Consider the following 12,430-nt stretch of genomic DNA (forward strand, 5'->3'; position numbering starts at 1 on the left):
CCAAAAAACCAAAGAAACAAAAAACAAATTATTTATATTAATTATAATAATTAACTTATAAATAATTAATTAATTATTTATAAGTAAAACATGGAGGATTTAACAAGGAGCTGTAGGATCTTTTTACATATTCTTAAAGAAGAACAATTTTCTAGGGGAGCGGCGGCCTAGCGGTTGGGGCATAGAGCTTGGAATTCTGAGGTTCTGAGTTCGAGTCCCACTCCCACAGACTGCCACTCTGGCTCTCTGAGCAAGACCCTTAACCCGACACTGCTCCCTGGGCACAGCACAATGCTCCCCAAAAGGATGGGTTAAATGCAGAGGTAAATTTCTCCAATGTGAGATCAATAAAGTTCAATTATCATTATTATTATTATTATTATAGTTCCAATTTCATAAGATCAAGGCAGAGCCTCAATAAATAAACAAGAATTATGCAAACTCAAATCCGAGGGGTTCTTAAAGAAAATGTGATTCATTCAATGTAAATATATCTAAAACAATGCTAAATCATTCTAGTGTAAGGAGGGCTGGTTTTTTTAGTATTTTCTTGTTATTGCTTTTTTACTGGCTGCTAGTAGAGCGTGGAGCAGCTTTATATACCCCTTCGCCATCCTGAGGCACAATGAGACCAAATTACATGCCTACGACATCATTATTAATATCGAACTTACAGACCACTTTTTGAACCTTGGAAATTCCTGATAAGTATTGATTTAAAGTCGGGCATGACCTAAATACATGAAAATGGTCTACCTATATAGAACCACATTTTTACTTTAAAGGGGTGTTCCAAAAAAAAAAAAAAATGATATGTCTTTGCAGCAATGCTTCCTCCAAGCCAGTGAATTAGTGGAAGTCCACTGGAACCAAAACATTTTCTCCAGTGGAAATAACTATTCCTGCTTCAATCTCCCACTTATCCTTAATGTGTAGGATTAAGGATATATTGCTAGTAAGACAGCAATACATAACTTGGAGATTGCTTTTTTCAAGGAGCCTCCATATGACGCTTTAATGATTAAGAGGGAAGTCATACTGTACATGTTCAAGATTAGCGACGTTGCAGTGTTGGTTGAAGTAGTCTCACATCAGTAGGAACCTGACCAAGTTACTCTGCTCCAATCTATCAATCAATCAAACTACTTTATTGTCAACTAAAATTTACATTGCAACTGAAATTTCAGTTTCTGTACAACTGTTCATCACAACACGTCAAATACATTCGGGTGGGGGGGCTGAGAGGGGGGAACAGATTGACTGAGGCCATGCATGCCACAGAACGCTGCCATTCAGCAGAATGCCGCATTCTTATGGCTCCCCAGGTCCCAGGCTGTAGTGCTATATATATAGTGCACCTAAAGCGCTGCCTTTTATCTCTGTGGAAAGATAGCGGTCACATTGGGGCTCCAGTTGGGTCATTGTTTGTTCGTAGTGACTGGAAACTGCAGAGTATATCCTTGTGTGTAAATTATAGAAAAGTTGTTATTCATTTTTTCCAATAATTTGAATCTTCCATCTTTAAAGGCTGTATAATATGCACACCTTCTAGCACATTTTCTAATTCATATTCTTTGACCATTTTGTGCCATATATAAAACATATATTCAAACCATAACTCTTCCCCTTTTAATCTGTTACTTTTCAATTTAATCAAATTCTTGCTCTGCTATTATGAAGATAAGACTGTAAATGAAAGTTTTTACCATTCCGTTCCATATGATCCATAGACATAAAAAGAGTATCATAGCTTTAACTTACTTTAGAGGACTGGCTACTTCTTCAAATGTTTGGCATTTGTTTACAGTTGCATAAATCCATTGGTAACATAAAATAAGTATATCAATGAATAACAATATGCTGTGAAATCTTTATAGCACAGTGATAAAAAGGTGTAGCTTTCAGTTAATGAAGCCATTCAAGCAGAGAGAGGTGAAAACTCGTCACAGACACAGCTAACTCCTGGTGCTCTGGTTTATTCTCCATGGGTTGTTTCATGAATCATCACGATAAAGAGCATCACATTAAGCAACCAAAGAGAAAACACTAAACAGAGACAGTTATTGGCCGCCTGCCTTGGTGCTGCTGTGAGGTCAGTTTTCTACCTGAAGCAAATGGTGTGCCAGTCGGCGTTGAGGGCCTGAAGGTACTGCTTATCGTAGATCCTGTCTTTGCATCCCGCGCACTCGGGCAAACTTCCTCCAGCTGTGAAGACACGTGGAAAACGGGATTAAACCCATGCAGATGTGAGACTTTACACAATGTTCTGTTTGTATCTGAGTTTGCATGAGACGGTTATCTCGTTTTCCATGCAAACTCACTCAGCTGGTTTATGATTCAGCTGAAGCACAGAAACAGAACCACTTCTCTGACATCACTGCTTGTTCAACATACGCTCTGTTGTACGTACATAACCAGCCTTCTGATCCCAGTCTAACTTCTGGATTATTTGGTGATGTGATTCAAATATATTCCAATTTAGCTTTAGAAGCCCACTTTGTTTTCGTTCGAAGCATCGAATTGACGTCAATTTGGAGATGTTTGATTCCAACATGTTTTTCATTAAATCATAAGATTTTACATAAAGCCCAATAACAAAGTGGCTGTCAATCATTGGGACGATTCAAGGGATGTCTCTGTAAGCTTTATAAAAGGTTTCCCCTAAAAGTTGCAGAAACTCTAATAGATGCTTTCAGAGGTTTTCCAAAGGTTAAATAAAAGAAAAAATTTTTTTTATATCCAAGGAACCTTTAAAGAAGTTCACCCGATAGTTTCAAGGAGGTCACAAACGTGTGCAAATGAGTGCATACGTACTTTCAGAGGAATCCTTAGGGATTCTAGACTAGATGAAAAAACAAAACGGTAACGCTTTCTTTTAAAGTACATCAATAGCCATATAATAACATGGTAAAAACATAGCAAGTCTCAATGTATTACTTGGTAACAAGAATTTTTTTGGGGCAATTACCCCAAGATTAAGGTATCAAAATAATAACCTGCATGTAGGCGACTATGTAACATTGTAATTACCATTAGGTTACCACATAAAATGTTTTATTATTGGCCACCACCTACCAATATAAATAGGAGTTTAGTTAAAAAGTTTGGCTTGTTGTCTTCTAGGTTTGTTTTTTCTGTTATATACCAAGTAATAAACTGCATTTTACCAGATAACACATTCATTTATTGAGGTCTCCATATAGTTTTTCTTCTTACCTAGTAATATAGTGTAACTTGCTATGTTATTAGTAGGTTATTGATGTACTGTAAAAGAAAGCCTTACCAAAAAAAATCCTATCCTAGTTGTTGGGGAAGGGTGCTGTTGAAGTTCATCCTTACAATCCCTAAACGTTTTCTAATGATTACATGATGGAAGCTATAGATGTCTTTCAGGGACATTGCTTGAAGGTCCTCTAAAGGTAATATACAGGAAGTAGCTGTTAATGTTTAATAAACATTTAGATCATGTTTCATGGAAGTTCCTTTAAGGTTCTAAGAAATAAACAGATATGAAGGCTAATGCGATATTCAGTTTCCCATGTCAATATTGCCAATATTGCCTAATGCATATGGGCATGTAATGGCCTTTACTAAAAATATTAGAAATTGTACGCCCTGATTTTAGGATGTACGGTTTTTGTACGCCCTAATTTTACCTCTGATTCTGCTCAAACATTAAAAATTTCACAAGCAGCAAATGCTGGAATTGGAAATATTGAACTGTTGCAGCTCAACGTGCCACATCATTCAATCAGAGAAGCTGATCTGCAAGCTGGCAGGGAGACCGACACAGTGCTGCTGATGCAGATCGCTATGATCACTCCACTGAAACTGTTAATTAACGTCTAAACAAAAAATGTAAAAACCTGCCAGTAGAATATGTTTGCTTTTATTATTCTGGCGCCTGCAGTTTGTACCTTATACCTGAAAAACGCTTACATCTACTTCCAGTCGCCACAAACAGTAGGAGAAAACCAACTAAGAAGCGAACGGGCCTGGGGCAGCTGCTGCTGGGGATTCCCAGTGACAGCGCACCGTCGTATGCGGCGGTCTGAGCTGCTCCAACAGCCGAATAATATTTTAAAGCAGGATTCTTGATGAACTGACTGCATAGACAATGTTTTAAGGTAGGCTTTCTCGTATTAAAGCTACGTTTTATCAACTGATTACAGCAAATACAGCAAAGACACTCTCTGCCATTGAACACAGGAGCAGCAGAAGCATTAGACGCACCTGTACACACTTTACTGGACGCGCTTCAGGAGCACCAAAGTGTACAAGCATAAAAAATGACGCTTTTTTGATGCTCAAATCGCAGTGTAAAAGTAGTACACTTTCTAATTGAACCATTGTATCTGAAAATGATCTAATGTGTTCCTTATGAAATTTCCACCTCTAGTCAAGCACATATTCAGGACAAATGTGTTGTAAAAAGAAAACAAAAAGTTAGCTGCGATCCACCTCAAAGTGCAGGAAATGGTATTTCAGAGTCTAAAGTTCAAAGCCTAAAGATGTGATACACCAAGGTGTACACCCTATGAAAGCTTTGTAGCTGAAATCCAGATTGTCGCTATGGAAAATTAGCAATATTTATAGATTTTACTTCATTGTTGAAACTATCCTAACTAATACCTTTGGAGAATGTCCTCACAGGATTCCACTAAAGTTAGTTTTCTCACAGATAATCAGAGAGTAAATTACAAAACAGGAATAAAACTAAAAATACCGTATTTACAAAAAGCGATTGCAACCAAAACCTTCTCTGTTGTAAGCAGTTTAATAAACCATGGTACATCATAAATTTTCTTATCGTTTTAAGAACTTAAAGCACCTAATGGGATGAATTAGCATTAATGCGATCACTCATTTATTATTAAAGACTTAAATCCTAAGGTTGCACAACACAGTTTTCTCTAAGGTTGTCTACCGGCACTACACAAGGTAACATGTTTGCACATTTAGGACAGCTCAGTGATAAGAGCCGATGATTACACAGCATTCCTTCTTACTAATGAGAAAAACATTCAGCCACAGAACGAAGAACCAGTTTGGATGAATTTGTCAATCTGCAATGCCTCCTTCACTGCAGAGAAAACTGGTGGCAGATGCAGACAGGAAACTTCAGAAAACATGCATTTCTTTGACAGTACAATTTGAGGAGGAGATGGAGCTTGATTGCAACGTATCAAAAAGTAAAATCAATACAGACTGTTTATAAAACACATACGGATTTCAGGAACTGAAAGACTAATAGTCTTTGTTCCCTTCTAAGTCAGGGTGGTAAAAGCAAACAGTCACACCCTCATTCTCCCACACACACCTGTACAGGTGAAACACTTGTCTTGCAGAGTTATAGCAATGCAAACATTAACAAACACACAAAGCCTGTATTGTTACATTTATAAATCATAGTGGGAGTTTTATATTTTAACCCAGCAATGCTTAAAGGCAGTGGCGTAACGACACAACAATAGGCCCATAAGCAACATCATCTGGGTGAGCCCCATATGAAGTACAACATTGCTATTAGTGTCGTGTTTAAACGGCTCACCATCATGTTGAAATCTGCCATGTGTTGGGGTATAAATAAGTTCTGGTCATTCAAACTAGTACCAGGTGGGTTTAAGAACAATTTTTCGCACCATTACATCTGCAAAGAATCGTCCTAGTCCACAATTGCGTAGGGGGGCCAACCAGGTGTCAGCGACGGGGCCCCTAAGCAACTGAAGTCTCTGCTTACTGATATTTACACCATTGCTTAAAGGGGCAAATGTGATGTCATGACACAGATCTTTAGAATTAAAATTCTTCCAAATCAAACTAAAACAAGACATTGAAATATGAATAGTCATGAATTTCAGGGGGGTGGGGGGGGTAAACAGATTTTTTTTACCAATAATTAGGAAAGAAATACTTAATAGATGAGTTGATTAATTCAAAACTATGATTCCTGTTTCCTCATTTTTATTCTGATCATAAACCAGCATGTATATGCCGGTTGCTCATGCAGGCTGAGCTTGTTCAGTCTTTGGTGCACACACACATGATTGATGCATTAACTGGAGAAAAACATGGCAGCAGCAACATCCCCATACAGCCTCTCCGCAGACAAAATGCTGATAAATCCATTTCAGATCAGTATAAGTCAAACACCATAGCATATTTCAGCTTTTATTTCCCCCCAGGTTGCAGCATCCTCTGCATTTTAACACCCCAGAAAACAGCTGCTCACCTTCCTCCTCTCCCATGCGTTCGTCCTTCCAGGTGCAGCAAAGCAGCATCAACCTCATTCACTCTTCTCTGCTCTCCCCCGGAGAACCTCTGGTCGGCAGATAACTGGTGATCGGTGTCTTCCAGCGGCTCCTCCGCAGCCTGCTCCCCGGCGCTGTGCTTGATTCTCCTCGGTGGATCCCTGCAGCTGCAGCGGCCCACGCTGCTTCCTGATACCCGCTGCTGGTCGCTCCTTTCTGCGGCGCTTCATTCAACAGAGCCGCCGACCAATGAGGCGTCAGAGACGGGGAGCGGGATCATAGATATCCATAATAAAGGCTAGATGTCTTACGGCGGAGTCTCAAACGTCATCACCGGGCGGCCATCTTACCACAGGCAGGCTTTCTGTTGTGCTCTGTGGTACTTAATGTAAGGTGAGTGATCAGCACGAACACAAATACTCTTATCTCATTGAATTCTTGACGGATTTACAAACAGTTTGGTTTCTTACAAACGTTATGAACGTGGCTATAATTCTTGATGCTTGAACATGTCGAAATTGCAGATTTTCTTGTCGAAAAATGACTTGATCGTGCAGCATAGTTGTGCATCACGGTTACTTGCGCAAGGTCTGCCGGCTTCCGTAGCGTCATGAGCGCGCATGTGCGCGCTTTCAGGAAATCCTATACACTACTGTTTATGCTCTAAAAACATTCTAAATGACTTCGTTTCGAGTAAATTCTGGATGCTACCCACTCAGGACACTTGGAATACATTGGACGAGCAGTATGGAGGAATATTGACACGTTTTTTGTGGACTTTTATGGACCTTTCTGTCTCGGGCACCATAGACCTCCATTATTTGAATGTCAGCAGACAGCAAGAAGCCTCCCAGATCTCCAGATGCATTTGAGATATCAAAAAAGTACTCCAGAGTGTTGTTCAGCATGGGGGTGAGTAGAAAATGAAGGCTAATCATCTTTTGGGTGTACTATTCCTTTAAATCTTTTCACATTTTCTCATATTGCAACCACAAAAATAAACTAAAAATAAATTTTAGGTGCTAGACCTACACAAGTATTGGGTACATTTGTTTTGACAAAAAAATATTTGTATGCATTTATTTTCAGGCTTCTGTATACAGCGCTTTTCTTAGAAATCCCTTGCTGCAATTACATGTTCTGGTCTTTTGGTGCATGACATTTGCACAAGTAGACTATTAATACATGTTTGTTAATTCCTTGCCCTAAACTTGTCCCTGGTTCAGACAGATTGGATAAAGAGATTCTATTAAGATTAGTTGTCAAATTCTGCCTCTGATTCTTAATCATTTAAACGCAGACTTTGATTGCATTTTGATTGAAAAAGATTGTAATTTAGCTGTACAGTAGTTATTTTTTGCATGAGGGTGAATCTCAGTTTTGTCTTTTTCAACCACTAACAGATTTCTTTTGGAATCATCTGACCAATCTGTAGTATCCTGAGTTAGTTATAATATGCAGTACTACCCCCACGCCACAAGAGGGATTGTATTCCCATGTTAGTTATGGGCGAGCTAAGATATGCATAGGGAGGCAGAAAGAAGTTGGTTGTTGGTTCTGTGAGAGTGTGCAATAAAGACACCTAAAAAAAGGACATGCTTCGGCTGGACGTGGATTTTTCATAATTAGCCACGTTATCACATATTGGCGACGAGGATAATTCTGGAAAGCTGACGGAGGATTGAAAAGAGTGGTGGACTGAAGACGAAGCGGTGCAAAAAAAAGACCGGGCGGACGCAGGACAAGAGCACACATAAAACGAAGATGAATATGACGGTAGGAAATCTGTCAGCATTTGACTCGAAGGAGCAGACTTGGGAAGAGTACTGCGAGATTCTGGATCAGTTCTTCGTTGCTAATGATATTGATGATGGAGATAAGCAACGAGCTATCCTCATTAGTGTGGTGGGACCAGCCACATACAAGCTCATAAGGAACCTGGTGAGTCCAGATAAGCCCAGCACGAAAACATATAACCAAATAGTGACTATCATGAAAGACCACTTCAATCCCAAACCAAGCGAGATCGTGCAGAGATACAAATTCGACTCTCGTGCCCGTCAGCCTAGTGAAACTGTGAGTGTATACGTAGCTGAGCTGAGACGACTCGCTCAGGATTGTAACTTCGGCACGACACTGGAGCAAATGTTAAGAGACCGCCTCGTTTGTGGCATCAATGATGATAGGATTCAAAGACGTTTGTTATCTGAAACCGATTTAACATTTGAGAAGGCATTTCAAATTGCCGTAGCAGCCGAAGCCGCCAGTAGGAATGTGCAGGACCTTCAAAATAAAGCTCCGTTAGCTTGTAACAGCATGAAGACGGAGGGAAAGGAGAGGAAGGGAGACTGGAAAAAGAAAGAGTGCTACAGATGCCACGGAAAGCAACACAGTGCAGCCGAGTGCAAGTTTAAAGAAGCAAAGTGTCACGCCTGTGGAAAAGTAGGACACATCGCCAAAGCCTGCCGAAATAAAAATAAAGGGAGCTCGCGGCCAGATGAAAGGAAACCAAACAGAGAGGAGCGGCGCGCGCGTCCACAGAAAGCACACAAGGTGTGTGAGGGGCAGGATGATAGTTCATCAGAGCAAGAAGAAGCCTTCACGTTAGCTTGCATTAAAACAGAAACCTCAATAAGGAGAATTAAGCCATTTGAAGTAAAAGATGGAAGTGAATAGGAAGAAAGTAAACTTTGAGATTGACACTGGATGTAGTGTGAGTGTTATGAATGAGACAACATTTAATGAAATGTGGAAAGAGAACAAGCAGCCACAGCTCAAAGAAACTAAGCTCACACTGAGATCCTATACAGGGGAGAAAATTTAAATTGTGGGAGTAGCAGATGTGGAAGTAATCTATGGCCAGCAAGTGAAGACGTTACCCCTAGTGGTGGTGAAGGGTACTGGACCTAGTTTGCTGGGAAGAGCATGGCTGGAGACACTGAAGCTTAAGTGGGATGAAATAAAACATGTGAGAACAGAGACACAAGGGCTACAACAGGTACTTTCAAAACATGAAGATGTTTTTAAAGAAGAGTTAGGCATGTTAAAAGGCATGAAAGCAACCATTCGAGTGTCAGCTGAAGCTTGTCCCAAGTTCTACAGACCCCGCTCAGTTCCGTATGCCATGAGAGCAAAAGTGGAAGAGGAGCTTGAGAGACTGCAGAGAGAGAGCATCATAACACCAGTAAAGTATGCTGAGTGGGCTGCACCCATCGTACCTGTCCTGAAGCCGGATGGTTCTGTCCGGATCTGTGGCGATTATAAATTAACAGTCAACAGCGCTTCATCTCTAGAGCAGTACCCCATTCCCAGAGTGGAAGATTTGTTTAATAGTCTAGCAGGAGGGAAACAGTTTTCAAAGCTAGATTTAAGTCATGCTTATCAGCAGATTGTAATGGATGAAGAGTCCAAGAAATACTTAACAATTAACACACATCGTGGCCTGTTTACCTACAATAGGCTTGCCTTCGGAGTGTCATCTGCTCCAGCAATTTTCCAGAGAACCATGGAAAGCTTGCTACAGGGTCTGCCTAGGGTAGCAGTGTATTTAGATGACATACTTTTGACAGGGGAAGATGAAGCTGAGCATCTAAGTACGCTGGACGAGGTACTGAGGAGACTGAAAGAAGCAGGCTTGCGCCTTCACAGACGCAAGTGTGCATTTCTGAGAAATGAGGTGGAGTACTTGGGTCACATTATTAATGCAGAAGGTCTGCACCCAGTGCAAAGCAAGATAAAAGCCATTGAAGAGGCTCCACAGCCGACCACCGTGACCGAGTTGAAGGCTTATCTTGGTCTATTGAACTACTATAACAAGTTTCTCCCTAACCTAGCTACACATTTAGCTCCTCTCCACCAGTTGCTGAAAAAAGGGGCCCAGTGGGCCTGGAATAAGGAGCAGGAAGATGCTTTTCGACTGTCAAAACAGATGCTGAAATCAGCTAAAGTCCTGAGTCACTACTCAGCGGATAGAGAGTTGGTGCTGGCGTGTGACGCCTCACCATACGGAGTGGGTGCCATATTGTCCCATATCATGGAAGATGGCAGTGAAAAACCCTTAGGTTTCATGTCCCGCACGCTAACACCAGCTGAGAAGAGATACTCACAACTGGATAAAGAGGGCTTAGCTATCATGTTTGGAATAAAGAGATTCCATAAATACATCTATGGTCGAATGTTTACGATCAGCACGGACCACAAACCACTGATCTCACTTTTCCACGAGAAGAAGCCCGTTCCTCAGATGTGTTCACCAAGAGTGCAAAGATGGGCAACCCTACTCCGGGCATACGAGTACAAAATAATTTACAAACCAGGAAAAGAGCATGCAAATGCAGACGCACTGAGCAGGTTGCCGCTGCCACATACTGAAGAAGAAGAAGAGACAGCACAAGTCCTTCTGCTGGATCTGATGGAAGATCCGCCTATCACATCAGTTCAGGTGAAGCAGTGGACAGCCAAAGACGAAACACTGTCGCAAGTGTTACTCTGGTGCATGAAAGGTTGGCCAAAAGAAGTGGACACAGTGTTCAAACCCTACTCTAAAAAGAAACTAGAATTGAGTGTGAAAGATGGGTGTGTCCTCTGGGGGTCAAGAGTGGTCGTTCCGAAGAAAGGAAGGAGCGTCATACTGAAACAGCTGCACGCCACGCACCCAGGGATGTCCAGGATGAAAGGTTTAGCACGCTCATATGTGTGGTGGCCAGGAATGGATTCTGATGTCGAGAAGGAAGTTCAGTCCTGCCACACATGCCAAGAAAATAGGAAGTGTCCTGCAGGGGCGCCACTTCATCCATGGGAGTGGCCAGAAACACCCTGGAGCAGGCTGCATATTGATTATGCAGGTCCTTACCTTGGAAAGATGTTCCTGATAGTAGTGGATGCACATTCCAAATGGATTGATGCCTACCCAACAAACACTGCAACAAGTCAGGTGACTATTGAAAAGCTGAGACAGTGCTTTAGCATACATGGTCTTCCCCAGACAATAGTATCTGACAATGGAACATGCTTTACCAGTCAAGAGTTTGCAACATTCCTGAAGCAGAATGGAATACAGCATAAAACATCCGCACCTTTCCACCCCGCATCGAACGGACTAGCGGAAAGAGCTGTTCAGACATTCAAACAGGGAATTAAGAAAACAAAAGGAGATACACTGGAAACAAAAATAGCCAGGTTTCTGTTCAACTACAGAATTACACCACAAAGTACGACTGGCTTGTCACCCGCTGAAATGCTCATGTCCAGAAGACTGCGTTCTACACTGGATCTTTTGCTGCCAGATGTGAAGTCAAAGATTCGTAAGAAACAACTCAAACAAAAAGAACATCACGACATACACAGTAAGTGGAGAAGTTTTGCACCTGGAGATGATGTATATGTCCGTAACTACAGCTATGGACCAAAGTGGATACCAGCAGTAGTGGATGAGAACACTGGACCCGTATCCTATACAGTGCAGGCTGGAGATGGACGTGTGATGAGACGTCACGTCGACCAGATTCGTAAGCGTCAAGCATCATCAAACGAGATGTCCAGTCATGAGGTGGAAGGAGAGCCTGTCAGCCTGCAGTTGCCAGAGCAGGCAGTGGAGGTCGTGCCTGCAGACCCAGGTGTTCCAACTTCAGTGGGAGGGGAAATGACTGAGCAGCCTGCTGAGTCAACCCAGGTTCATCCTCCAGCTGAACTTTCGCTAGGGACAGAAGCCCAAAAGACACCTGTGCTGCGAAGATCTGCACGCACCAGACAGACTCCTGCTTATCTGAGAGACTTTGTTAATTAGAATTCATATCCTTCAAGAAAGAGTCAGAACATGCTCTGGGACATGCATGGGAAGGTTTGGCAGTTTACCCAACCTTCCTAGTTTAAAAAAAAAAAAAAAAAAAATTGTCATGAGAGTTATTTGGTTTGATTGTTGGCATTTGACCTTTAATCTTGAAAGGAGTAGAGTAATATGGTTGAGTTATTTAAAAAAAAAAAAAAAAAGTCCTAGGTTGTGTTAAGATTGAGTATCTATGTAGTTTCACTGTTAAGCAAAAGTAAGGTTAATGTGAGGGTGACATAGTTAATAGATTTAAAGTTCATTTACAAGAGTACTTTAAACTTAAGAGGGGAGGGATGTAGTATCCTGAGTTAGTTATAATATGCAGTACTACCCCCACGCCACAAGAGGGATT

The 12,430-nt window shown here is 41.3% G+C and overlaps 2 protein-coding genes across 2 annotated transcripts in view; one reads left to right on the forward strand and one right to left on the reverse strand.

The window, feature by feature from the left end:
- Positions 1–6,511, reverse strand: part of limk1a (LIM domain kinase 1a) — a 68,026-nt gene extending 61,515 nt beyond the window's left edge. Inside the window, exons 1-2 of the mRNA XM_038284013.1 lie at positions 6,233–6,511; positions 2,106–2,205 (exon numbers count right to left, since the gene is read on the reverse strand). Coding sequence (XP_038139941.1) covers positions 2,106–2,205; positions 6,233–6,290 — 158 coding nt within the window. The 5' untranslated portion in view covers positions 6,291–6,511. The remainder of the gene's footprint in view (positions 1–2,105; positions 2,206–6,232) is intronic.
- A 1,504-nt stretch (positions 6,512–8,015) lies between these two features.
- On the forward strand, positions 8,016–12,140 carry LOC119782834 (uncharacterized protein K02A2.6-like). Its single transcript, XM_038284012.1, has 2 exons — positions 8,016–8,919; positions 9,074–12,140. Exons 1-2 carry the CDS (start codon positions 8,016–8,018, stop codon positions 12,034–12,036), a joined length of 3,867 nt encoding a protein of 1,288 aa, XP_038139940.1. The 3' UTR covers positions 12,037–12,140.
- Positions 12,141–12,430: the final 290 nt, after the last annotated feature.

The sequence above is a fragment of the Cyprinodon tularosa genome, unplaced genomic scaffold (assembly GCF_016077235.1).
Source record: "Cyprinodon tularosa strain WSP-4 unplaced genomic scaffold, ASM1607723v1 ctg198, whole genome shotgun sequence".
Classification (NCBI taxonomy): Eukaryota; Metazoa; Chordata; class Actinopteri; order Cyprinodontiformes; family Cyprinodontidae; genus Cyprinodon; species Cyprinodon tularosa.